The sequence below is a fragment of the Protomyctophum parallelum genome, assembly GCF_964188405.1.
Source record: "Protomyctophum parallelum genome assembly, chromosome: 13".
NCBI classification, from domain to species: domain Eukaryota; kingdom Metazoa; phylum Chordata; class Actinopteri; order Myctophiformes; family Myctophidae; genus Protomyctophum; species Protomyctophum parallelum.
The window spans coordinates 35,185,740-35,213,135 of record NC_139708.1 but is presented as its reverse complement, the minus strand read 5'-3'; the positions used below and the strand labels follow the sequence as shown (position 1 = coordinate 35,213,135).

The window sequence follows — 27,396 nt, the reverse complement described above, 5'->3', positions numbered from 1 at the left end:
GGTTTAAATAGTTATTTTGTTGATTTATTTTACACAGTGATCAATGTTTTAGCAAACAATCGTGAAATGGATAAAAGACAATAAGGTAAAAAAAATCCCTAGCAGATTCATATAATAACTCCAATTATATAAAAGCGGAAAATATATTATTGCAATACAAACCAATCAATAAATTAATATACTAAATGATGGGCTAATTGGTATTCGGCAAAACGGAAAAATATATTCAGTGTATTGCTAATTGCTATGAACATACCTTCAGCAGCTTTGTCTTCCACCAGACCACCAACAGTCATAAAAATATGATGTGTCGAGATAAGGAATTTGTTAGATGAAGTGTTTAAATACTCATAACTAGAAGTTACCCTTCTAACCATAACCCTTAGCCATGTGAGCAAAAACATCAAGTGCACAACATGGAAAACATAGCATACTTTCAACAGCAGGGGGCAGCAGATCGCCATTCTGTATTTCATAAGCTTTAGCAAAGAATTGGCTTATTTTGTCATGTCAAATGAATGGTAATGATCAGTTGATCTTTTATTAATATTTATTATATAATTTAACAATTACATTTTTAGCCTTTGGGGCTTGGTACCTTCAAGAAACCTCGCTCTTTAAAATCCTCCGGTAGCCACGCCCCTCCCCCCCTCCACACCAGTTGCAAACAGACAGACGCCTCGCGAGCTCCTTTAAGTCCTTTTAGCAGTAAAACGAGTGAAATAAACAACTTATAATGTAACTTTACACTTCATGGAAGTTGAGTGGAGTCTGGGTTGTTAGGAAGTGAAAACAGCTCAGAAACAAGTCTGTGACCGTTTGAAAGAGAAGTTAATTCATCTTCATAAATTAAACAAACTGCTGGGTCGATTTGTTTAGATTCTGCAGGTGAGTTTGCTGTGTGCTTGGTGTGTGTGGGGGATAAATGAACATACATATGTTGTCACTGAACGGCCCGTGCTTCCAAACTCCAACAAAAAATATCACAGCTTGGAATTTCTTGACAGAAAGTAGCCCATAACATGTCTACGGTGGACTTTTATGAAACAAACGCTTTGCAGTTTGAAATAGGATAATTCAAGGTTTCCCTACAGCTGCAACGTTGGTGAGTTTATAACGTCGTTTCATACAAGCAGATCTGAAATGCAATTTGGATCAATGGGATGTCAATAGAGGGTATTGCAACTCTAGTTTCATCCCATTATAAAACAAATCTAGTGTTGCAAATTGCGGCTAACTCAAGACACTGCCCCCGCTGTCAGCCTAGATCTCCATATATGGAGCTGACCTGTTCTGACATTCCATATGTTGATCTGACCTCATCAAACCGTGCATTCAAAATAGCTCAAATGTTTTATGGACCCATAATCGTGATTATTATTTAATTTAAGTTTTGCCATAACCATTTATTTTGCCATAAATCAGGTAGCTTTAAGGTATATATTATATATTGTAAGAATATTAATCATATTCGGATATTCGGTTTTCGGCCAACTGTTTCCTATATTCGGTATTCGGTTTCGGCCAAGAATTTCCCTTTCCTGGCATCCCTAATTCCAATCCATATGTTGATCTGACCCCCCATGCCAAAGCGCCAGCTCTCGCCCAGCAGTCTGCCGTCACCCAGGCGGATGCATGCACGGGCCAGGTCGCTTCTCGCCCTCAGGGTGTCTTACTGGTAGAATAAATATACAGACAAAGGTTTGTTTTGGGTGTCACAGGCACAACACCAAAGCTTGTATGAAACTTCATTCTTAACTGTTTACGAAGGATGATTTAATTGAAAGTAACTAACGTGTTACAACCTGAATTGCACATCTAGATTTCTATCTCAATTTATTTCAAGGCATACAGGTCCAGGCATGTCCAAACTCCAAAATCCCCACAGCTTATTCCTTCCTAAAATTTATTATTTATCCGATATAAAACTAACATTACGTATATGCACACCCAGCTATGGTCCATAGTGTTAGGAGGATGTCTCCTAGCTTCCTCCTAACGCTATGGACCAGAGCTAATGTATTGTACACCTACATATAGTAGGCTGGGTTGTGACAGCATATAATAGGCTATATTTATTATACTACTAGGCTCAGTAGGCTGTATAATATGTTGTAACCGGAAGGATGCAGTATACAGTATGTATACAGGCTGGCTGTGTATGTTTGTCTGTTGTTGCTAGTGAGTTGTGACAGTGTACACTGTATGTGGCTTTTGGTCAGATCGCTTTATTTCTTTTTGTGGGGCGCTAGCCCCTCCTATTCCCAGCTTTGTGTGTCTGTGTGTGTACCATGGAAATTATTATTATTATATGGTGTCTCTCTCAACCTGCTCCACAGGTACATGATGACCCCATACCCCCAAGCACAGCTTCTTTCTCAGTCATTCTCCTGTGACATGCTGTGAATGCTGGACCCTAGAGCCTGCCCTAAATCCCTGACCACTGCACTACACCAGAATGCACAGCTCAAGGTAGGGACTTTGTTTTTTGATTCTTTGCTGCTTGTGTTGTATGCTGTGTGTATACTAGTCTGATTCAAGCAGGTGTACTATTAGTCCGCAATTTGCAACTCTAGATTTATTTTATAATGGGATGAATCTAGAGTTGCAATAACCTCCATTGTCATTTTGGGACCCAATGACTGGGTGGCAATGAAACATGTTCAGTAACTGTTTGTGGCTCTGGAATTGAATGCTGATGTGAATCTACAATTTGTATGTTGTGTTCTCTGCCGTTGAAGGCATGTGAGTTGTAACAGACAACAGTATGTGTATGTGGTTCTTGATCACTTCAATAATCCTATGAGTGAATTACCGGTAGCTATTTCCTTTTGCTTCGAGCTAGAGGTTATGGGCTATGACGTTCAGCCAACGATTCCAAATGTTCAATTGAAGACTGATAAACAGGTTATGTTTGTGTTGTGTTGTGTTGTGTTGTGTTGTGTTGTGGTTGCTGAGTTCGTTGTGACTTATTGTGACAGGGTGGCTGTATTTAATTGGTTCATGACTGGCATGGTGACAAAGAATGTCTCTACATGTGGGCCTTCCTGTATGTAGGCCTTTCTTTCTTTCTTTCTTTCTTTCTTTCTTTCTTTCTTTCTTTCTTTCTTTTTTTCCTTCTTTCTGAAAAATAGTTGATGCATTCAAATGTGGCTGCTGTATCCAATAAAAAGTGTACCTTTTGAAAAAAAAAATCCAGCTCATGAATGGAGCCTTAGTGAGTAACTAGAACTGCACTCTGTCGAGTGCATACTTGCTTGTTGCACACTAGTAGGCCATAAATGGCCAACTAGTGCGCAAGCAGAGCGCGCAAGTCCTTTCGACCGCTGTAAACTGTCAAATCTCAGTATCTCTGTGAAGGAACGTTTGAAATGTATAATTTTTAGATGTAACTATTTGCTACCTACCTACTTTATGCATATAAACACCTAGTATTATTAAGTATGATTCAAGTTTCTATCTATATAAGTTTGGGTGAAGAGCTAGTCATACATATACACACCACGTACTCTGGTCCCAGCAGATCAGGCACAACTTGCTTTTTTATTTTTACTGATTATGTATATAGTATACGTATGACTAGCTCTAAATGATGACGTAAGAGATATGGTCATATGTGGTCGTTTGGTCCCAGCAAAGCAGGCATATACTATATATAGTATATATATAGTATATAGGCATATACTATATACGTATACATATATACTATATAGAGTGTGTAGTTGTAAGTTGATTAGCGGTATACTGTGGTTACTTTGCGCCAAAAACCGTGACAGCTGTCCCGCCATTTGATGTTTATGTGTTTATGTTTATCATACATATACACACCACGTACTCTGGTCCCAGCAGATCAGGCACAATTTGCTATTTTATTTTTACTGATTATGTATATAGTATACGTATGACTAGCTGTAAATGATGACGTAAGAAATATATATAGTATATAGGCATATACTATATACGTATACATATATACTCTATACTCTATACTGTATAAAGTGTGTAGTTGTAAGTTGATTAGCGGTATACTGTGGTTACTTTGCGCCAAAAACCCTGACAGCTGTCCCGCCATTTGATGTTTATGCAAGAAAACAGCAAATCTGTGCCTGGTTTGCTGGGACCAAATGACCACAAATGACCATATTTCTTACGTCATCATTAAGAGCTAGTCATACATATACACACACCACGTACTCTGGTCCCAGCAGATCAGGCACAATTTGCTATTTTATTTTGACTGATTATGTATATAGTATACGTATGACTAGCTCTAAATGATGACGTAAGAAATATATATAGTATATATATATAGTATATAGGCATATACTATATACGTATACATATATACTCTATACTCTATACTGTATAAAGTGTGTAGTTGTAAGTTGATTAGCGGTATACTGTGGTTACTTTGCGCCAAAAACCGTGACAGCTGTCCCGCCATTTGATGTTTATGCAAGAAAACAGCAAATCTGTGCCTGGTTTGCTGGGACCAAATGACCACAAATGACCATATTTCTTACGTCATCATTAAGAGCTAGTCATACATATACACACCACGTACTCTGGTACCAGCAGATCAGGCACAATTTGCTATTTTATTTTTACTGATTATGTATATAGTATACGTATGACTAGCTCTAAATGATGACGTAAGAAATATGGTAATTTGTGGTCCCAGCAAAACAGGCACAGATTTGATGTTTTTCTGCATAAACATCGAATGGCGGGACAGCTGTCACGGCGGAAGAGACCGGGCGAAAACATTACTTGCGCGCTCTGCTTGCGCAAGTAATTAGGAAGAAAAAACAACAACAACAACCTAATCTTAACCCATGGAATGGTGTATGAACCCCACCACTACCTACTTGACACTTGTGTCAGTTAGGTCTATGATTAGCTCTGGTCCATAGCTCTAATGCCTTTAGAGCTATGGATCAGAGCTAGTCTATGATAGACCCACCCAACACAATAGTGGTGGTCCAGAGGTTGCTCTTAGTCAGGATGGTGGTGCCTGGATCAAAATCTGTTGAAAGCCCCCTAGTTTAGAGGGAGCTAGCTGATCATTGTTGGCACTGATCTGAACAAATGCTCTATCCTCTATGACATGTGACTATATGGGAGGCTATATCCATAATGGCAGCCTAGGACAGAGTTGGTTGGCTGTCTCATGTCAATATACAGTCATGATTCTGACCACTATTATGCAGAAGAAAATCCACTGAGTGACTAAGTGGTTGAATGTGCTGAGTGATTACCACACTTTACACCAGTTCATACACCACCACATCCACATGAGGGTAATAGAGAGGTGCCTATCAAGGAGGTATATCCAAATTATCCATGCCATCCATGCCCATAAACTGGACCTGCTAATAGTCTCTTACTAACAGAATTAATTCAGATGTCCCTATTTAAGCTATATCAGTGTTATATAAACATTTCTTGATTGATTCATACATGGCAATCTCCTTACTCGTAAATCTCCTTACTAATCTTCTTACTGCCTTATTTTAATTTTGGTCCGAATGTCTATTTATTTTTAAAATCCATGTCCACCTGTGATATAAAAATCACACCTGTGTGTTAGGACAATGTTTGTGTTTACACAAACACTCAAAGCTGGACATAGGAGGTGCTAGCGCCCCTCAATAAAGAATGTCTGTTTGTTATGGCATTGCTATACTATCTTTCAGTGACAGGATCTTTGTATAATAATGAAAGGTGCTGTATATTCTTGCTAAAATAATCACCCTGGCAGATTCCTGCACATCTCAAACAGTACATTTCTTAAATTGCATTATTAATATTTTAGTATTCTGAAAGCAATACTAACTAACCCCTGCCTATGGCTAGCGAAATCAGTAACTGTACAGCCTGCATAGATCCTGTCTTTTTAAAAGTCCTTAATATCCTCGGAAGGCCCTTGGGCTGTGTTCTGGCTCATAAGGGGTTAAAGGACAAAGGCCTCTCCCTCCAGGCTTTTCAGTTGTCAGTTTAATAATACTAACCAGTAGCTGTCATTGGATTTACTGGACTGAGATGTGTAGTAGTAAATAGCCTCTTTGTAAACCAGCAGGAAGTTCTCCAGTTGTCACATGTTTGTTTGTGTCGGTGTCTCTCGTAATAAACTAAATATGTGTGTCGGCCAGGCTTGAGGTAGGAGGCTAGGAGCAACTCTCAGTGCTCAGCTGGGGATGTTTCCGGCTCCATAATAACTACTTAAACATATGAAGTGAGTAAACCTTTAAAGCAAAAGGCAGTTCATAACAAGTGAATCATAAAAGCTTTAAAGGACCTATAACATAAAATTCAACTTTTTCAATTTCTTTTGTGTTTTTGGGGCTCCCATGTGTGTTTTCTATCCCCACAAATAACCAATTTTGAACAATCAGGCCTTCATGTCATATGGGTGTTTTAATGGAAATTGCTCTCAGAAACAGCTCGACTGATTTTGGCCTCATCGTGATGTCATCAATGTCACCCTACTTTGTATAATTCCTCCTTTTCTTCAGTCTTCAGTTGCAAATTTGCATTTCCACTTTGTTTACAATGTCCACCATTGTTGATTTTCCAAGCTGGCATGGAATGGAAACAAGCCTGGTTTTATCTAGCATGAGTATTATAATGATTCAAATATTAAATAATCTGCATATCAGCACCCTCTCCACCTCAGGACAGTGTGGTACTGCAGCTAAAACTGCTTTCAAAGTCCAGAAAGAACTAAAAAAAGTGCCCTTCTGGGCACAGGTCTCCACCAGGATGAGCAAATGTGAAAAATTCCAGGCAAAGGTTTTTCCTTGGCCTCTAGGGAGTTGGCATACAAAGTTATCCACAGATCCGTGCAGTTAGAGGTAAAAACACTTTTCGGCCAGTTATAGCGCCACCTTGAGGCTGAGTTGAAATTGTTCATGTGGCATTTCGTCCTCGGCCTAGTGGGAATGTGGGTGCACAATTTCACGGAAATCACGCGATGTGTTCATGATTTGCAGCATTTTGTTTGAAACTGAGCACTCCTGTGAACTTTGGAAGCCAATCTTAACCAATCAGGATGGAGTCTGAGAAATCTGAAAGACCGGTTTCGTTGAATGGCTCTAGAGAGACTGTGTACCAATTTGCGCGATGTTTGGACAAAATCTGTAGGTGTACTGTGCAAAAACTTGTTTTGCACAAAGCGGCCTCCTGGTGGCGCTATAACAGGCCGTTCTGGAAAGTTTGGGGCAGAGGTTCATCGTTGGCATCCAGGGAGTGTGTGTGCAAAATGTGGCATTGACCGTGTTAACGGTGGCCGAGATTAGCTGGTCACGGACGGACACACACACGGACACACACACACACACACGGACGGACGGACGGACGGACGGACGGACGGACGGAGTGCAAAACATACTCTCTCCCCATGCCTTCGGCCTGGTGGAGACAATTAACAAGGCATGGTTATATCAGAGTGGTGATTGAGGCTCAAACCATTAGAAATAACTTTGAGGGACATAGACAATATGATTATTAAATATTAAAAGCAGTTTTAAAATGCATGTTATTTGCGCTTTAAAACAAAGAAGCTAATAGTTTAGTTACGTAGTAGATTGATTCAAAACACTGAAACTAGTTGAATCTGAATCTCTTCATGTACAGCGGTGTAGCATTTCAAAGTTGTTTGCTTGTTTGATGTTCAGGTTGAATTCTTACAGAAGCCAAGAACTCTCTTTGGCTACCAATGATAGGAATTGGGCCATACACTACAATATGCTGATAGTTGTACTTATAGATATAGGCCTACTGCTACTACTACTACTACTACTACTACTACTACTACTACTATTACTGTACTACTGCTGCTGGCTGCTACTACTACTACTACTACTACTACTACTAATAATATTCAAGGTCACGGGGAGAGTGGAATCAGGGAGAGACAGCCAAGTAATTTATGTACTTAGAAATGACTTGGCAATAATCCACATTGCTGATACATTGCATGAGACTGAAAGAAGAGTGAAAGAAGAAACCTCAACCAGACACCATCTCACAGAATCCCACAGCCTTAAACTACCAGTACTATCCAGTCTGTTCTGTTTATCAAATCGAGGAGGCTGAAATGTCTCAGCAACATGTTTGGTCAGTTTTGTGTGCGGATTTGGTTGCTATTATGCTATATATAGCTCTTTTTCATGGCAGCCATATTCACATGGAATTGTAGTGTAAACACAGGTGTTACCATGATTTTAATTAAGGTTCTATTCCCTTGTGTTTTTCCAGTGAGCCACCATGCACAGTAGCAGTACCATGACTCTGTTTGACCCGAATGGAACAGGAGCTTAATTAGTAGCACCTGTGTTTAGCTATGACTGCTATGAAAAAGGTCTATTGTTAGTAACTGTGTTATAAAAGCCGCTACATGTGAGGGCTATGGGCATTTACAGCACCTGTAGGTGTAGCTGATATACGATCTACCATGGGCTCTTGTGTATTATTTCTTAATTATTCAGCAAATTTGTTTTGTTTGTATTTTGTATTGTTTTCTTGCTTTACCAAGAAAAAAAGACAACAATTGGTCAGTATTGCATGTTTTATTTCGATTATTTACTTGATATTTAAATATCAGTTTAGTTAGACTCTCACATAAAAGAAACCATAGACTGTGAGGAGAAAATAAGTTGCACGTTGTCATACCTGATTATACTTTGTTATAACTGGTTACAACTGGCCATACCTGGTCATGGGTTCTCCAACTGGCATCAATGGAAGACAGTTCTTAGAAGTCAAATCATCATCATCATGCCTGATGCCATTTCAGTCACTCGGGAAAAGAGGGTTACTGTATCTCATTAACTTGATTTGCACATGTGACTTGATATAGTACCTTTATCAAAGGTGAGATAAGGGAAAATTAAGAATACATTTTGTTGTACAAAGATAGCCTGTAATACTGGAAGCGGAGGCTGGTTGTGCATATTGGCATTGCAACCACAGTCTGTTATCCAAAGCATATTTAACATTTTAAAGAACACATTCATCTGGTAGAAAATAAGTCATTTTGAGACAGTGGTACAGTTCCTGACCTTAAATATAAGGCTACTATTTTTGGAAAAATGTATATATATCGTATATATTGTATATCGTTGCTATCGGGAGGAAACCTCATAACAATTTTTTCGTGTGTGCGCGTGCATGTGTGATAATCAAACTTAAAAATCCATTGTCAGTGGAGTTAAGGTTGGAGGTTTTTTCTGTCATTGATCTTGACAGAGAAAACCACCTAACTCCACTTGAGCTGTATGCGGGTAAAGTGGCGATATTATAATGACACCTGCAAGTATCTGATAATATACAAAGTCACAATACCAACTTTGATGAGGCAGTATTGCTTTGTTTCAAAAACATAAGGTTTTCTTCTTTTCATTTCTGAAAAATGTAAAATTTGTTTCTCCATTTCCTGAAAAATGAAGATTTTGGAGTTAAGAGGTTTCCTCCCGACAGCAGAGATATACTGTATCCCATCACAGATGTATTTCAGGGTAGAATTACTGCAGCAGTATGCTCACATTATCAAAGTGTTGGTAGAATATGTATTGTACATAGTAAGTAATTTAAGTGTCCAATAATACTTAATACTTATGAATCTACCCAATAGTGCACAGGCTGGAACAACACAATATAAGTAGAGATCATTGTACAAATGAAATATAAGTGCAAGAGGAAGAAACTGTTCCATCACTCTGGAATAATTATGAATCTTGAGAATCCTGTTTACTACTACCCAAAGTATAGAACATACAATCATTTATACTTAGCTTTTTAGCCACATAGTGTATATGCAGATAACTCACATGAAAACAATTCACTTTCTTGTTGAAGATGATTACAATAATGATTGAGCAAATGATTCTATTTGTCATTTCCATTGTGTGTGTATTGTCACAAATTTCTTGTATGGAATTTCTTCTCTAATAAAAAATCTCCAAGTACAGACTAAACAATAGTAGGGTATGTCTCATATTAAGTCCCATATTAAGTGTTTGTAGCATGCTTCTGCACAGTTTGCAATAGTAGTACCGCTAATATACTTTATTATTTAAATCTAACTCTTCATAACAATACATTAATTGTAATACAACACTGATAAATTAAAGGCAATGGGATTAAACAGCAATAAACTAGACTAAATTAATAATAATTAATGCTACCCTTCCCTAGAGATCATTGCATTTGAACCTCCCATGATGCCTCTGTGCGATGCTTACTTGTTATCATCCAGGCCAGACAGACAGTAAGGCCATTACTGTTGATTTCACTTTGAATAGAACAGTGGTTCTCAAACCTTCTCATGCCAAGGACCCCCAAATTGATATATATTTGGCTGTGGACCCCCATTTGAAAAGACAACAGCGTAAGAGAAGATGTTTTACAGCTACACAGAAGTAACTCAACCATTTTAATCAAGGACACCCATTTTGGCATGCATTAGACCATGAACCCTCATTTTTATCTCTGCAACCCCAATCAACATTGTAAAATTATCAATGTTTGTTAATCTAACTCTGAGAGTGTACAAATATACATTTATGTACAGACTGGAGTTATACAGTAGGTCAATTTGGCTCCTGAGTCCTGACTATCATACATTTGGCTGGGGACCCCCAACTTTATTCTTGTAATCAAAGTGCAATTCCGTTCTGCTGCTGCAGTGCTTAGTGCTTACATACTGTATACAGTAGTAGGTCTGACTACATGTAGGCAAAGATTCTATAGTTGCACTTGCGAGATTCATCCACAATTTCTCTACAGTAGTCATGCTACTGGTGCTTTTCTTTATTTGATCATTTATTTCTTATTGTGTGCTGGTGGAGCCTCCCTCTTTCTAACATTTGGATTATGATTTAGAGTGGTGCTTTGATCTCAGACAGAGCACAGCTGCATCACAGTTTTAATGTTCATTCTGTCATTCAACAGTCTAGTTTGTGACTGGACTTAATTTTGGGATTGGATTAGTAAGACGCTTCTGTTTCCTCTGGGAGCCTGCCAAATGTCAAGTCAGTAAGTCACTCACTGCACATAATTTTAACCTGAAAATTAGTTAAAGTGTTGTAGTCAGTATCTTTGTTCATCCACTTCCAACTGATCGCCACCGATAAGGAACTCAGGTGAAGCTCAGTTAAAGTTAAAGTCTGTGTCCATGCCACAATTGTTTGGACTCTGATGAAGGCTCCATTGCGTTGATATGTTCATCTGGTTTGTTAATTATATGGTTATTGTTAAATCATCTACAGTAGAAGAGTGCTTTCTTCGTGTTAGTTCTTCTACAGTGAAGTTACCCACAGTATTCTTTATTGATCTATCTACGTATACTTCATACTTTAAATGTGTTCATGTGCAGCAGCTGGCTCATCTATGTACATTTTTCTTTCACTTTTATAAATTGCACAGAAAGCAACACTCAGAGTATTTTCTACTTTGTAAAATAATGTATAATATAATTTCACATGTATCCCTTTCTTAAGTGCATTCTGTGTCAGCAATCAGTATATAGTGAGATGAGCCAGACCATTGCCACCTGTACTGTATATTGCCATTGTTTGTGCATATTTGAGTGGCAATATTTTATAATTAAGATCGTAGTCATCTATTCATCTAGGACATTTATTGTCCTGGTGTAAGAACCCATTGCTTTTCTACTTTCCATACTGCATTGCATTTGTGAATAAGACTTATCCAGAATTCTGTCAAAATCATTCAAAACTTCAAAATGTTGATTCAATGCTATGCTATTTTCATGCCGTTTGAAAATGTATAGTTGAAATATAGTAGTTTTGCCTGCATTTAACAAAGCTTGTTAACCACCTTATGCAAGACAAAAGCATTACAAATGAACATTTCTGCCAGTCTCCTCGTTTCTGCCAGTCTCTCCTCGTTGCCTGGCAAAGCGGAGCGCCTGTCCCAGCAGTGTCCTCATGGCTGTAGAATGGCACTCATTTTCCACTGTAAACTGTACGTCTTCACATGACAGCTGCACTTCACAGCGTCAGCAAACAACAGTCAACAGACCTAAGAAAAGCAACACCCAAAGGTCAGATCATATGTCTGATTCTTCACCGTGGGGCTTTTGATCTTGTCTGGAAGTGACCAACTCACTCGTTAACTCTGGCAAGAATTTCCTGTCTTCCACCTTTGGTGCTGCTGCTGCTGCTGCTGCAGTTCCTTCCTCTTCCTCCTCTTCCTCGTCCCTGCTGTTGATGGCAAGCTCGTTCTCGTAGCAGAATGAGTTTGCGCTGGATGTTGGGAACTTTCTCTCTTCCATGTCCTTGGCGCTGCACCGCGGCGTGGATGGCACTTCATAAGTCTTGTCGAAGTATGTGTAATCCACCACGTAATGCCGCTTCTCCTCAAAGACAACTGGCTCAAAGCGGTGACCCCACTGGATCTCTGAGGACAGGTAGGAACTGCGCGCTTGCATCGTCATGGCCGTGGCTTCCACCATACCTTCCAATATGATGACGATCTCAAAGTCAGACAACTCCAAGTCCTGCTTGCTGATGCCAAATAGTGGGCTTTCCTCGTCAATCTCATGTACGATGATTACGGGGGTGACAAGGAAGAGTCGGTCGAAACCATTGTCATAGCCTACGTTCATGTCGATCTGGTCAAAGGGGATGTACTCGCCTTCTTCTGTGATGCGGGGCTTAACCATCTGGGCCCGGACATGAGCTTCCACAAGGTGGCTCTTCCTTAGATTACCAACCCTGAACATGAAACACAGCTTTCCGTCCCTCATGGCAATAACTGCGTGACTGCTGAACAGCAGAGTCTCCGCACGCTTCTTTGGACGTGCCATCTTAGTCAAAATAGCTCCGATCATGAAAGCGTCGATAATGCACCCCGCGATGGACTGAAACACCAACATGAAGACCGCAGCAGGACATTCCTCCGTCACGCAGCGGGCGCCATACCCAATGGTCGTCTGTGTTTCAATGGAGAACAGGAAAGCTGCCGTAAAGGTGTTCACTTGCAGCACACAAGGCATGAAGCTGTCATCCTCTGCACGTTTGACCATGTCGCCGTGTATGAGGCCTATGACGTAGAATGCCAGGCCAAATGCGAGCCAGGACACCACAAACGCCAGGCTGAACAACAGCAACATAAACCTCCAGCGGATGTCCACGCAGGTTGTGAAGATGTCAGATATGTACCGTAGCGGCTTTTCATCCATGTTTGTGAAGTGGATGTTGCATTGTCCTGTTTTATTGACGAACCGGCTATGGCATCTTCGTCGCGTTTGAATTTTGCCATTGCCAAAGCTGTTGCCCACAGCAGGCATGGTACTAAGTCGTAGGCCTTGTTCCTCACCACACACAACGCTGTACCGACTGACCTTTCCCACACTCATGCCTCAGTCAGGCACAGCCAAGTGAGTCTCTGTCTCATGCAGTTAGGACCGGCTTTACAGGAAATAACCAGCTCCTTCCAAAAACAATCTGGTAGAGTTGTGACAGGCACACCTGCAGTTCCCTGTGTGGAAAAGAAGAAAGAGAAATATTAGCACACAATGCATAATGGAGGTTATGTGTGTGACATTATCATCATACTCGCCTACTGAGTGGCAAAAAACTACTTTCTGGCCTTGACAGCCCAAACATTCAAAGAGAAAAGTCCTATCTGATTGCATTAAACGACAATAAACTCATTTTGACACTAATTTTGTATATACCCTCCATATTAATAATTAGAAGAACAGAAGATCTTTTATTAGAATACTTTATTAGACAGAAAATCTTAAATGCAAACAATGAGTATAGTACAGTCATACACTTAGTCTAAAAGGATTTGCACAAAAAAGTCCTTGTTTCTATTGAGGTCCTATGTCTTCAATTCATCAACAAAATATAAAAATAACACCAAAATTCAATATCACAAATATAAAACACTATGTACAGAGTAGAACAAAAGAGGGAGGGGGGCAGGTGTGATCACCTCAGAAGTGATAATTTACCTCCCCCTTTGGTCTGCAGTTTTAGGCCTGGTTTAAAGTAAGCCAGTGAACCACATTTTTAAGGAATGGGATCAGGGCATTCCACATTTGGCAGGCAGTGCTGTAGAAGGAAAATTCACAAAATGTTTGTTCTATAAGTGGGTGCTGCCAGGTCATTGCTGACACTCCCTCTAGTATTGTGGCTGTGGGTGTCGCTCAGTTATTTAGGCATTGAGGGAAAAGTGGTATTGACTATTTTGAAAGCCAATTCCATGTTTAATTGGTTAACTCTGTCTTCTGTGAGCCCCATCCTAGGCCGGCAAAATGTGTTGGAAATAATGTGCCCCGGCCATGCAGAGAAATAGTCGAATTCGTTCAATTCGAGGTTTGAAACATATAGTTATTTTTTGCGACATTGAGATGTTGGAGAACCAGGAGGTGCAAGCATAGTCAAAGTGGATGAGAGGGCTCCAGCAATAGTCCTGAGAGCGCTTTTGTTGACAAAGGAGGAAATTCTGCCCAAACATCTTGATTTACTTTTTTCCACCTTTGTTGCCATACTTTCTTTCACCTGTCAGGTTGTTGTCAAGAATATAGCCGAAATAGGTAACCTCTTCTTTGCTAGAGATTACTGTGTCATCAACTCTGACCTTGAAATGTATCTTACTGAGGGAATGTTTAGACCCAGAAAGATTGGATTCTGTTTTGTGTTGCAAGGCAATGCCAGCTCATTTGTACAGCATGTCAACAACAAGCCATTTAAAACCGCTATAATAAAACATTTAAGCATTATGATATGAAGGAACATTTTGGACGTTAAGGAATCCATCAGATACTGTCAGCTCATTCTAAATCTGGCAGTGAGATGTATTAGTAATTCAGTTCTAAGATTAGCCCTTTCATATAAATGAGAGCTACTGTACGTATTTCACCATGATCATGGTGGTTCATTCTGACGTTATCTATATCAGTGGTTTTCGACCTTTTTCATATCAAGGTCCATTATTATTCAGCATTTAGCCTCCCAGACCCAAAAACGTATCATATTTTGTGAATGTTGGTTAAGATTTTGTCCACAATTCTATGCTGTATTGATGTGGTAACATAGGAGAGAACAGGCAGGCAAACGATCAAAATAGCAATTCTTCTACATTCTCTAATTGTGTAGACTTCATGTAAATTACCTAATGCAGATGTTTAATAATAATCTAACTCTTGAAAGCATACAATGAAACCAAATGGACCCATAAGGGTTAATTTGGTTTCATTTTACGCTCTCATGAGTTAAAGATCTATAAGGGTCCATTTGGTTTCCAACTCTCCATCATTTAACTGGGGGGACCACCTGGAACCCCCTCAAGGACCACTGATCTATATTGTGGAATGTGTTAAAAGCTTGAACATTAGTGCTTTTTTTATGTCAATGGAAAATCGTTTTCTTGGCACTTCATTGAAGGTCAAGGTCCAAGGTCAAAGTTTAGCACTATGCTTATAGCGGCAGGCAGGGATTCAGGTATATGCATAAACCATGACAGGATTGACATCCATATAGACTCAAGGCTAGGAGATTGTAGAGCGACTGGAGAGAAAGTGGACATGCAAGATGTGACTGGAGTTCGATTTGAACTAGGGTCCTCCTCGCGACTCACAAGGAGCATATCGTCAGTGTTGGGCAGAAACTAGTAAGAGGCCTATGTGCAAAATCGGTATTTTCCATGCTGGCAACGCCATATCAACCATATTTAGCCGCAATGTTAATCATTTTAATTGGTTAAAACTGTATGAGACCCATGTCACCATTTTCAACTTGGCATCACTATTCTTGGCAAGTAATTATATAGGTGAAAACCTTTCAAGGCATGATTACAAAAAAGAACATTTTAAGCTTTACAAGCTTGTAGATCTGCACTTTTCACTACTGTACTTCAAAGATGAAATATGGAGATACAGTACTAGGTTTCAGGCAATATGGTCAGTGCACTAACTGGCTGAGCAATCAGTCACCCCACTTTACTGAACAGCAAAAAGTGCTCCTTATCCAGACAGCTCTCAAATCGACTTCCTTATCCTTCAGTAAAAGCTGTGATCGAGACTGTCAAACACAGTGTCATAATCACAGTAAAATCCAGGGTGTTTGGTTGTCTGCTTTTTTAGTAGCAGTAAATAAAATACCTTTACACTATAGCTGTATTAAAATATTTACAAGTAAACAAAATCAGTCTTTGTAAATGACATACAGTACATCATTTTAAGTCAACATGGTAGTACATGAGGTGAGCTAGTGTAGGGCAGTGGTTCTCAACCTGTGGGTCGGGAGTTGGGACCGACCTGATAATATAAGAAAGAGGCAAAAAAGACTACAAGACTACATCTAAAAGCTCACCAAGCCTCACTTGGTAAAAGCAAAGCAAAGCAAAGTTACTATGTTTACCCAGGGTAACTGGACTAAGCTCAAGAACTTGTTTACAGCCAGGCCCTGCTAATAGAACATTTCATGGTAGGGGTTCAATGCCTTGCTCAAGGGCACTTCAGCGGTGGTAATTTTAACGTGCCGGTCCGGGGATACGAACTAGCGACCTTCCGATATCAAGACCGCTCCGCAAACCGTTCGGCCACCGCTGCCCCAAGGCGTTGTGAGCTTGTAGAGCGGCTATTTTCAGAATATCTATCCGTGGGAACCGAAAATGGAATGTCTCAACTCCTACATTACTTGCTTGTCAGGGTGGGAGGTCCCCAGTTAAAATATGATTATTTTGGGGAGTCAGAGAACCACTAGTGTATGGGGCACATGTACCATTGGGTACGTAACGTGACACGTATCACATTTTAACGTGGTAACTTATAACATATAAAAACAACAACAACAACATGAGAAATTAACATGATGATCCTCTGCCACCATGTAAATAATGCCATTCCAAATGTTAGCCAGGAGCTCGGACACCATGAATGTCAGGCACAATCTAGACAATCTGTGTGACAGGTCAAACATGTCACGTTCAGGTGAATTCCGTATAGGTCCAACCAATCCATCATTTATTTAGTTGTTATACATCAAATTTGAGTTGTTTTCGTTTTTTTGACATTGTCATTTTTTTTCCCTTTCTCTTTTTTTTTACTCAGCAGCTCTAAATGCTCTGGTTGCTAGGAAGCAGGACATGGAGTGTATGAGGGATATTAATATCTTAACATTCTGGGGTGCTTGGTGGCTCCGACGGTGGGTGCACTGACCATATTATCCTCTTTACAAGGACCCCATCGTATCATATCTTACATGTCTCTGAGGTTTCTTATCTCTACTGTCTTTATAAGTTATAGGCCAAAACGTGAAATGGGCTGTTGTAGCGCCAGCATGGCGAGATAAAGAATGGGATGGGTGTTCTTCCTCGGCTTAATGGGAATGTGCATGCAAAGTCTCCCAGCAACCGGGCACACATTACTGAGCCACCCCCACAAACTTTGGAAGCCAATCATAGTTAATCAGGAATATGAAAGATTTGACAGATCCGTATTGATCACATGACTATAGAAATAATGTTTAACGATTGGTGTGATGCTTGTACAAAATCTGTAGGAGTAATATGAAAATATGCCAGAGGTTAGCTGTACACAGACAGCAGGAAAGACATGCGCAGTGAGCGCACACACATACATGGATGGATGGAGTGGGGTGAAAACATAGTCTCCGGCTTGGAGACAAAACAACAGTCTTCGGCTTGGCAGAGACAATAAGAAGAAGAATTGAATCTATCATAACATTCTGTGGGACTCCTTTTCCACACTCTGTGGCAGAATGTTTTAATTAGGAATGGGTTTCAAGAACCGGAATAGTTAGGCCTATAGTAATTTAGATCTTCTGTATAATAATTTAAATATTTAACTCTGATACACATTATATTTGAACTTATAAATTCCATCAATGCCAACATGTTTTTCTGACAATTGCTCATTGCAAAATAAAGACGGCATGTGTCTATACTGTCTACACTGTTGAAAAGGAATCATTTCCACACTGGGTTCCAGCTCAGAGATGATAAAACTGGTAAACACAGCAGTATAGGTGTACTGTATTTCCACAGTGAATATCGATCAGGATTCAGGAATCAGTAAGGGAATCATTAAAGAATCAGACCAATAAGCAGAATATGGAATTGCCTTGGTATCAATAAAACCTCATCAATTGAATCACATACCTAATCGTGATCATGGAAACATAGATGAACACTTTATTTCCAGCTGCCATTCCACCAAAAACTCAACTATTTCTGACACAAACGAACTTAAAGGAACAGATATCTACAGGTTGTTAACTGAGGTACAGTATAGCCTAGATTAGAATTTACAGTTACAGAACAACCACAAGCTTACAGTACATACCTAGTGCTATTCCCCTCCTGTGGACATCAGTAAAATGTTGTTTTCCAAATTACCCCCAACTCCAGAGCTTGAGGGTTTCCTTGGTCCTTCCTTAGCATATTCCTCTAATGTCTCCTGTTCAGGTAGCCTATGAGTAGAACCACTCTGTCCACATCAGGTAGAAAGGTATTGTTCCACACAAGTCCTTCATGTCTGTCTATGTCTATCCTGCTGTTTGTTTCAGTGCATCCACTTCACCCTACCTGAAGAAGAGGGCAGAACCTTGAGGTCCTCTCAGGTCAGTTTCCAACTCGACCTGTGTCCCATACTCCCATGTTGCCAAAATGAAATCTCAGCCCCTATGAAGGCACAACTACTTGATTCTGCAACGGCAGATATTTCTACTCAAGGTCAATATTTTATGAGAATCTCTCTTGCTCTGTGGGGTCCACTCCGATTGAAAATTAAATTCCACAGAGCTTATTTTAGAGTCTTGGCCATTCGTCAGTCTCGCGTTCGCCTCTCCTCTCTCTTCTCCTTATGCCTCACACTTTTTTAGTATCTCTCTGCTATCTGATCTGGTTCTGCAGCAGATTCCTCTCTGTCCCACATCCATGAGCTGTTGCATTCTGCTCTCCTCTCCTCTCTACAGCACACTCTCATGCTTTCCCCCCCTCCCTTTCAATTTGTCACTGTAGCTACTTGGCATTTGGAGACTATGAGATCGTCATATCCCCCTTGAGTGTTGCACTAGCACAGGGAGGCAACCTGATGCTCAGGGTTAAAGCAATCAACGGTGCTCCAAACCATGTGATCATGGTCGTGAGTTAAATAAATGATGATGATGAGTCCTGGGGTGATACGTACAGTAGAGAACAGGACACATCCTTGACATATTAATGTCATCTAAACATGCAACTGTCATATTATTGAGCAAAGGGATTTCAGTGAGTTTGACTCAATTGGACTGTCCTACTCTGTCAATATGATGCATGGATGGGCAGCAACTAATAAGGAGATGATTGTATTTCTTGTACCACCATCTGAGAGAACAGATGATGCCCGCATTAACAGTCCCCTATATAATAATCCAGGATAAAAAGGATACTATTAAAACCATAAGGTATTTGATAGGCCTATTAGGCTGTATGATGTGATGGTTCAAGGTTGTACTTTATTGTTACATCTTGTGTACAGGTATTTAAGAGTCAAACTTATTTTAGTTTGGCTTCCTTCAGACAATGCAGCAGCATAACATCAAACAGTAACTAGATAAAGTGCCAATCGGCACAGGTCTCCACCAGGATTCTTCCTCAGCTTAGTGGGAATATGCGTGCACAGTTTCATCGCAATCGGACGCTGCGTTGAGGAGTTGTGGCCATTTGCTACTCCTGAAAACTGTAGGAGCCAATCGTGGCCAATCAGGATGGAATATGAGAAATCAAACAAACCTGTCTTGATCACATGACTATGGAGATCATGTGTACCGATTTGCGTGAAATTTGGATAAAATGTGAAGGAGTAATAATAGAAAATGTGTTTTACATATGTCAGCCTCCTGGTGGCGCTATAAAGAGCAGATGTGAATAATTCCAGGCAAAGGTTTTTCCTTGGCCTCTAGGGAGTTGGCATACAAAGTTATCCACAGATCCGTGCAGTTAGAGGTAAAAACTCTTTTGGGCCAGTTATAGCGCCACCTTGAGGCTGAGTTGAAATTGTTCATGTGGCATTTTGTCCTCGGCCTAGTGGGAATGTGGGTGCACAATTTCACGGAAATCACGCGATGTGTTCATGATTTGCAGCATTTTGTTTGAAACTGAGCACTCCTGTGAATTTTGGAAGCCAATCTTAACCAATCAGGATGGAGTCTGAGAAATCTGAAAGACCGGTTTGGTTGAATGGCTCTAGAGAGACTGTGTACCAATTTGCGTGATGTTTGGACACAATCTGTAGGTGTACTGTGCAAAAACTTGTTTTGCACAAAGCGGCCTCCTGGTGGCGCTATAACAGGCCGTTCTGGAAAGTTTGGGGCAGAGGTTCATGGTTGGCATCCAGGGAGTGTGTGTGCAAAATTTGGCATCGACCGGGTTAACGGTGGCCGAGATTAGCTGCTCACGGACGGACGGACAGACGGACACACGGACGGACGGACGGACGGACACACGGACGGACGGAGTGCAAAACATACTCTCCCCCATGCCTTCGGCTGGTGGAGACAACAACAGCAACAATGGATAGAATAAAGAGTGCAAAAAAGAGCAAACAAAGAGTAAAAAGAGTATCATATGTACATGTTTTTCCCTGTAGTAGCAAAGTTAGGTGACCTTTATGTGAACAACTTCACATATACACACACACACACACACACACACACACACACACACACACACACACACACACACACACACACACACGCACACACACACACTTGTGCTCAGCTTTGTGTGTTTGTGTCATTTCAAAGGTTTTATGCTCATGACTCACCAGGATCCTTAAGGGGAAGATACTCTCTTACCTGAGATAGGATTACGTCATCTATCTGGAGCAGCCGGTTGATGGAATAGAAAAGGTCTGACAGGAAGTAGCAGAATGCATCCTCCATATTGGCTTTAGTACACAGGTTTTCAAAGTGGGGACCGCGACCCCCAGAGGGGGGGGCAGCGGTGGGTGTGGGGGGAAATTCCAAAGGAATGGAAAAAGTAAAAAAGAAAAAAATATTAATTTTATTGTGCCAGTTCAACCTGGCACCTGCAATTTTGAGCATGTCATTGTCTCCACCAGGCCGATGGCATGGGGAGTATGTTTGGAGTATGTTTTGCACTCTGTCCGTGTGTCCTTCCGTCCTTCCGTCCCTCCTTCCGTCCGTCCGTTACCAGCTATAACAGTGCTATAACAGGCCAATTCCTGGTTTTAGCTATAACTGCATCGATCTGTATACAACTTATGTATGCGCACTCCCTAGAGGCCATGGAAAAACATTGTCCCTGCATCCCTCCACATCTGCCGGTTATAGCGCCACCATGAGGCCGATTTCTGTAAAACACATTGCTTATGTTAGTCGCACAGATTTCATCCAAATCTCACACATGATCTCTGTAGTCATGTGATCAAGACGAGTCTGTTGGATTTCTCAGATTCTACACTGATTGGCTTACACACTATCTCTATAGTCATGTGTTCAAGACGGATCTGTCTGATATATCATTTTCCATCCTAATTGGCTAACATTGGCTTTCAACGTTTGCAGGATTGGCCCGTTTTGAACAAAAAGCCTCAAATCATCCAATTGCCATCCAAGGCAAGAAGAAATGGCACCCTTTTCACATTGGCCTATTATAGCGCCACCAGGAGGCCACAACCTGAGCTGCCCTGGTGGAGACCTGTGCCGATGGGCACTTTATCTAGTTTATTGTAAAATCTTTGTCCAAATCCTTCAAAATAGTGACTTCTTGTGAGCTTGTACTGTAGGTTGGTTATTTTGACATTCGCCAAAAATATCAGATCTATAAGCTCACAATGTGTCGCAAGCAACACATTGTAAGCTTAGATCGGCTATTTGTGGATTAGATCCACAAGATTCCATTTAATTTTGTCATTTTTGGCAGAGTTCCTACTTTTCAGGTTTCAAATTCAAAAGTATAGCAAAAGTAGCCGATGTACAAGCTCAAAACATGACACTTCACACTCGCTACTGGATCTGCTACTTATGATGCTTTTATGTGACCCTGTAGTATGATCAAATAGGGAATTCATTTCATCAAAAAACACCAAAGGTAATTGAGGTTTCTGCCCGACAGCAATCATTTAGATGCTTAAGTGGTTAATTGTATCATGTGGTCCACCTGTATGGAAGTAGGTGCATTGGTTATGTTTCCTCCACTCTGTGTTATTCAGGTATACATTTTCCTTAAATTCTTCAGCCATCTGTACGTTCCTAGGGCTTCCACGGCTTCGTTTTCCCTCATTTATCATCGTACTACACACAGCATACGTCTGCAGCATCCTCGCATAGTGGTGACCTCTAGTGAATCTGGGTCAGTCCATTATTGGAACTGCTGATCTGCTCTCTTATCTGTCCTCCTGTGAAACTAACAGAATATGAAACAAGTGGGCTAAGAGCAGAGTTTGTTGTCGGTGGTGAGTTTGCAAAAAAACAGCAAAGCCTAAGAAAAGAGACAGGTTACTGCTTCATGTGCTGAACACACCTGTGTTGCCAGCAGGTGTGTAATTGATTGTGCTTGTGCAAAACTCAGACCATTCGGAAAATCTCCCTTCCGTCACACTATAAATGTATGTGACTGACTGCGCATATGCGTGCGACTGTTTGTTGGGGGTGTAGAATACAGTATTCAGTCAAATGAGAATACAAGTGTGGATATAATATTTCATCTTGGCGTTCAGGCTCTGCTACATTTTTTTTCTCCCTGCTCAGCACAATCAGACAACCATCATTAACCATTAAGAGCAGGGAGATAGGTATACGATAACAACCCCCCATGGGGAACATAACTAATAGCAGAGCCCACTGGTGGTGCTGGGGTGGCGGTGGGAGAAAACAGCCACATAACAAACCAGGGACACATACGCAGATTTAGGTGAGCTTAACTTGCATAACTCTGTATACACCTACATAGTAATGTGCATGCGTGTAATGTGTGAAGTGTATACGTGTGTGTGCACGTGCATGCGTGCGCACTTGCGTGTGCGCCATACCGTGCTGTGTATGCATGTGATGTCAGGCCTTTAAGTAGGTTATGTATACTAATAATAATAATAATTATTATTATTAATAATTTTGACAACATTCGGCTATATTTTGTGAAGGACCCCTGCATGGCCCAACTTTGAGAACCAGTGCTGTAAAGAATAAGTGAACCTAGAGCCTAGCCAATAGGGAGATTCTGTGAGTTATTTAAAGCCACTGATGCAGCAGGACAAAGTGGGCCAGAACCTGTGAACCTCAACACACCGGCTTTAGCCCTCAACAAAGCAGTGTGTTCGAGTACGTGCGTGCTTGCATATCGTTCGCTGTTGTTGCTTTTCAGGAAATGGGAACAAATAACCATGTTTTGGATCCAATGTAGTTATTATATATAGTCACAAGCTCTTGTTAATACTTTTCATTGGTACAATATTTATTTGTGTGCTTGTAGATATGCTATTTAAAAAATAATAATCTTATACCGTCATAAAGTTATCACCCACCATGAATAAGAATCAATATAGCCTATGCCAAGGTAAATTGGAAGAATGGAGTGGAATACTAGAATAGAGAGAGACAGAGAGGGAAGGGGGGAAGGAATATGTAAGACATAATATTAGGGCAGGAAGCCAGGCAAGGCAATACTACAGTGGCTGATTGGAGCGCCATCTGTGCTGCTTACAGACAGCCGTAATTGATCTTTGCATGGCTAAATGGGCCACTTATTTTAGCAGTGCAAGCAGGTGCACCTGTGCCCGCTGGTGTTCAGGCACTAATCAGTCTTGAGGAATGGCTGTATTAGTTTTTCCAACACAACAGAGACTAGACCCAGACCCAGCCCCGCAGGTGTGTGTGTGTGTGTGTGTGTGTGTGTGTGTGTGTGTGTGTGTGTGTGTGTGTGTGTGTGTGTGTGTGTGTGTGTGTGTGTGTGTGTGTGTGTGTGTGTGTGTGTGTGTGTGTGTGTGTGTGTGTGTGTGTGTGTGTGTGTGTGTGTGTGTGTGTACACTTCACTGAGTATGTGTTTATTTATTTATTCAGGCGTTGCTGCTCAGTGCCACATTTTCTTTTCATTGATGAAACGTGGATAGGAAGTTTAAAAAAACCCTCAAATAATGAGTGAATTGAGGTCTGGTACCTCATTGCATGAGGCGGTGGCACTGGGGACATTATTTATATGCACATTATCGTTCCACACAGTGCACACCTATGCAGTGTGCACACTGTCAGATACAGTATCCTCCACATCATGATGACAGATGTACATTTGTACATTATATTAATAAAGTCTACCTAATTTGGCCTCTCTTGCTATGAATGTAACAAACTATAGAAATGTTAATCCATTTCACAATTATCTTATCAGAGATCTGTTAAAGATTGTCGTATATAAAAACGGGCGCAAAAGATTGACCCCCTTTTTGTGAGGTCCCCGCTCCTCTCCGCGGTCACCAAAGAGCCAAAAGATGGCAGAGAATCAGGCAAATATGTCAGAATTCAGAGTCAGACGCTGGACTCAAGCACAGGAATGAGCAGGCAAGATTTGTGGGGAAAAACAAGGTTACTAGACATTCAAGAGGCTGAGTAAAGGAACAGGATTCATAGAATAATTACCAGGTTACACAAACAGGCTGGCCAAAAGGCTTTTGGACCGATCGTCTGTGATGGGAAAAAACCTAATCACATGTTTTACTTAATTAAAAAGTTGAAGTATTCAAAATGTACTTGAGCAAAAGTGCTATTTTCAAATGGCCGAAATATATATAGGGCTGAAGTGGTTAGTGTGTTTTGTAGTAATAATCCAAATCTACAAAGTAGCTGTGCTTAATGGTACACCTCAGCCCTCCGTGGATTCGTCTATAGGTAGGCAGGTCAGTAAAGTATCATGTCCGTATCATGGTCAGTGTCATGTCATGTATGCTAAGTAGTGATGTCCCGATACACTTTTTTCGCTTCCGATCCGATCCCGATACCTCAATTTCTGTGTTAGCCGATATATCTCGTGTTTTGTTTATAGCAGACTCCTCACTCAAATGTGCACTTGCAGTTTGGCCAACTCCAAAGCAAACTCCACATGTCTCAACATTTTATTTACCTGCCATAGTGTCAACCCCTTACCCCTGTGTCGGATCTGTGGGTAGAATGGCATATTCACCGATACCGATATCACAAATAAGGGCCGATCCGATACTTTTCCCGATACCGATACACTATCGGGACATCTCTAATGCTAAGCAAACACGTTTGCTAAAATAACAAAGGGTGAAGTGGCAGTTTTATATATTAGGGAGCATGTTGTTTTTACCATCCCAGCAAGAAAGAAGAGTTCGCCGGTACATATCTATGATGGATACGCACTATGAATCATCGTTCTTAATTGCTCTGTAGAAGTGCGAGCCGACATGACGAGGGTTTATCACGCTCAACCTGGGCCACGGGGAGTCACAAGGCACCAGGAAGGAAGAGGGGATGGGTGTCACGTTTTAATGAGGTGCTATGTTATGCATAGGAAGGTGAGCCAAAGGATGAGTGCACCTTAGGATGAACTCTAAGTATTGTTGTAATCAAAGTTACAGCACAATGCCTGTTGATACAGGACATCATCGACATTATGAAGACATTTTGTAGATATTATATTAGACAATATTATAAACTCCTATAATAAATGATGCATATACCATAGTAGTATACATAATGCAGTTACTTTTCTTGCTCTGCATAGACTGGCTCAAGAAAGCAACCATACAAGAAAAAGAAGAAAAAAAGAGGAATAACATGGACACTCACAGAAACTCTTGAGGATATTGATTATGCGGACAACATTGCCTTCTTAGCCTATCGCCACCAGGACATTCAATGTAAAACAGATGACTTGGTAACGTTTGGCAAACAGATCGGTCTCAACATCAACATAGACAAGACTAAACTGATAAAGTTAAACTCCAAATCTGCCCAACCCCTCATCATTAAATACAATACTGTGGAGGTTCAGGAATTCACCTACCTGTAGACGGAGATTCAGGGGCAAATGTTCAGAGCAGGTTCTTTAAGGCAAAGCCGTTGCCATATTGAAAACCATATGGAGATCATCAAAGATCTGCACAATAACAAAGTTGAGGATTTTCAAGAGCAACGCCCTGTATGGGGCAGAGTCATGGAAAGTGACACAGGCCATGTGTCACATGGCCTGGACGTGTTTCAGACAAGATGCCTTAGACGAATACTAAGGATATTCTGGCCCATGACAGTCTCAAATGAAGACCTTTACAGGAGCGCAGGCCATGTAATTTCCTCCGGGATGGAAAGCCTGGTGGTGACGTGAGGTTAAGATGGACCTGGGGCCAAGTGCTGCACTGGACAGTAGTCAGACAGCATTGGCATTCATTGCTATTGCTATTCAGCACAAAGAGGATTAAGTAAAATAGTAGTATAATGCGCTACAAAGATACCTTTATCGGATCGTTATCTGTATTTGTCTTGAATGTGCTCACACAGGGTACAATACATCTGTCTGTCTGTCTGTCTACTGTATCTATCAATCATAGATGTGGGCTTTATAGAAAGTGTTACCACATTTTATGTTTCAAATATCCCCAGCACAATGCTGCATGTCCCTGGAGGTACATGTGCCCTAGCTATTTTGAGAAATGTGAGGTCAGTCATGGAGACGGAGGTGACCCTGGTTTTGTTTTTATGTGTAATACCAAATTCTCAGTGTTATTTAACTCTGTGTTTTATATACAAATAATGTAAATAATTGACTCGGATTTTGGCTTAGTTACATTTATGCACTCTCAGAGTTACAAATGGACAGTGATGTAAAGTAACTAAGTACATTTACTCAAGTACTGTACTTAAGAACAAATTTGATATATATTTATTTTACTTTACTAGAGTATTTCCAATTTTCTGCACTTTTACTGACTCCACTACATCTCAGAGGCAAATATTGTGACTGTAGTTACTATTACTTTGTAGATATTTCGCAATGTTACACAATGTGAGCTTGTTGATCAACTATTTTCAAAAGCATTTTAAAACGTGTTTATTGGGACATTCTCCATAATGAGTCATTTCTACTTTTGGTACCAACTTTTGTACTTTTACTCAGGTGCATTTTGAATTCCGCACTTTTACTTGTAACATAGTGTTTTATACTGCATTAGTGATACTTTTACAGTAAAACATGAGAGAAGTATTTCCACCACTGCAAATGGATCTATTACGAGTACACAGTGAACAGTTAATTTGGTTATATTAGGAGGCATAATGAACACGCTTACTGCTGTAAACTTGTACAGTACATGCTGAAGTGCCATCTGGCTGTGCCTAATGTTGTTTTCTTGTGCATGAATCACTACGATAACAGGAGATG

The 27,396-nt window shown here is 40.6% G+C and overlaps 1 protein-coding gene across 2 annotated transcripts; it reads right to left on the bottom strand.

Moving 5' to 3' along the window:
- Positions 1–8,555: 8,555 nt before the first annotated feature.
- On the bottom strand, positions 8,556–26,116 carry kcnj12b (potassium inwardly rectifying channel subfamily J member 12b). Of its 2 annotated transcripts, none has more exons than XM_083780242.1 (2): positions 26,026–26,116; positions 8,556–13,506 (listed from the first exon to the last, which is right to left on the bottom strand). In XM_083780242.1, the coding sequence occupies exon 2, from the start codon at positions 13,382–13,384 to the stop codon at positions 12,074–12,076; it is 1,311 nt and encodes a 436-aa protein (XP_083636368.1). In that variant the 5' UTR covers positions 13,385–13,506; positions 26,026–26,116; the 3' UTR covers positions 8,556–12,073. The 2 variants fall into 2 exon arrangements, with proteins under 2 accessions (XP_083636368.1, XP_083636367.1); XM_083780241.1 differs by lacking the exon at positions 26,026–26,116 and adding an exon at positions 18,344–18,906.
- Positions 26,117–27,396: the final 1,280 nt, after the last annotated feature.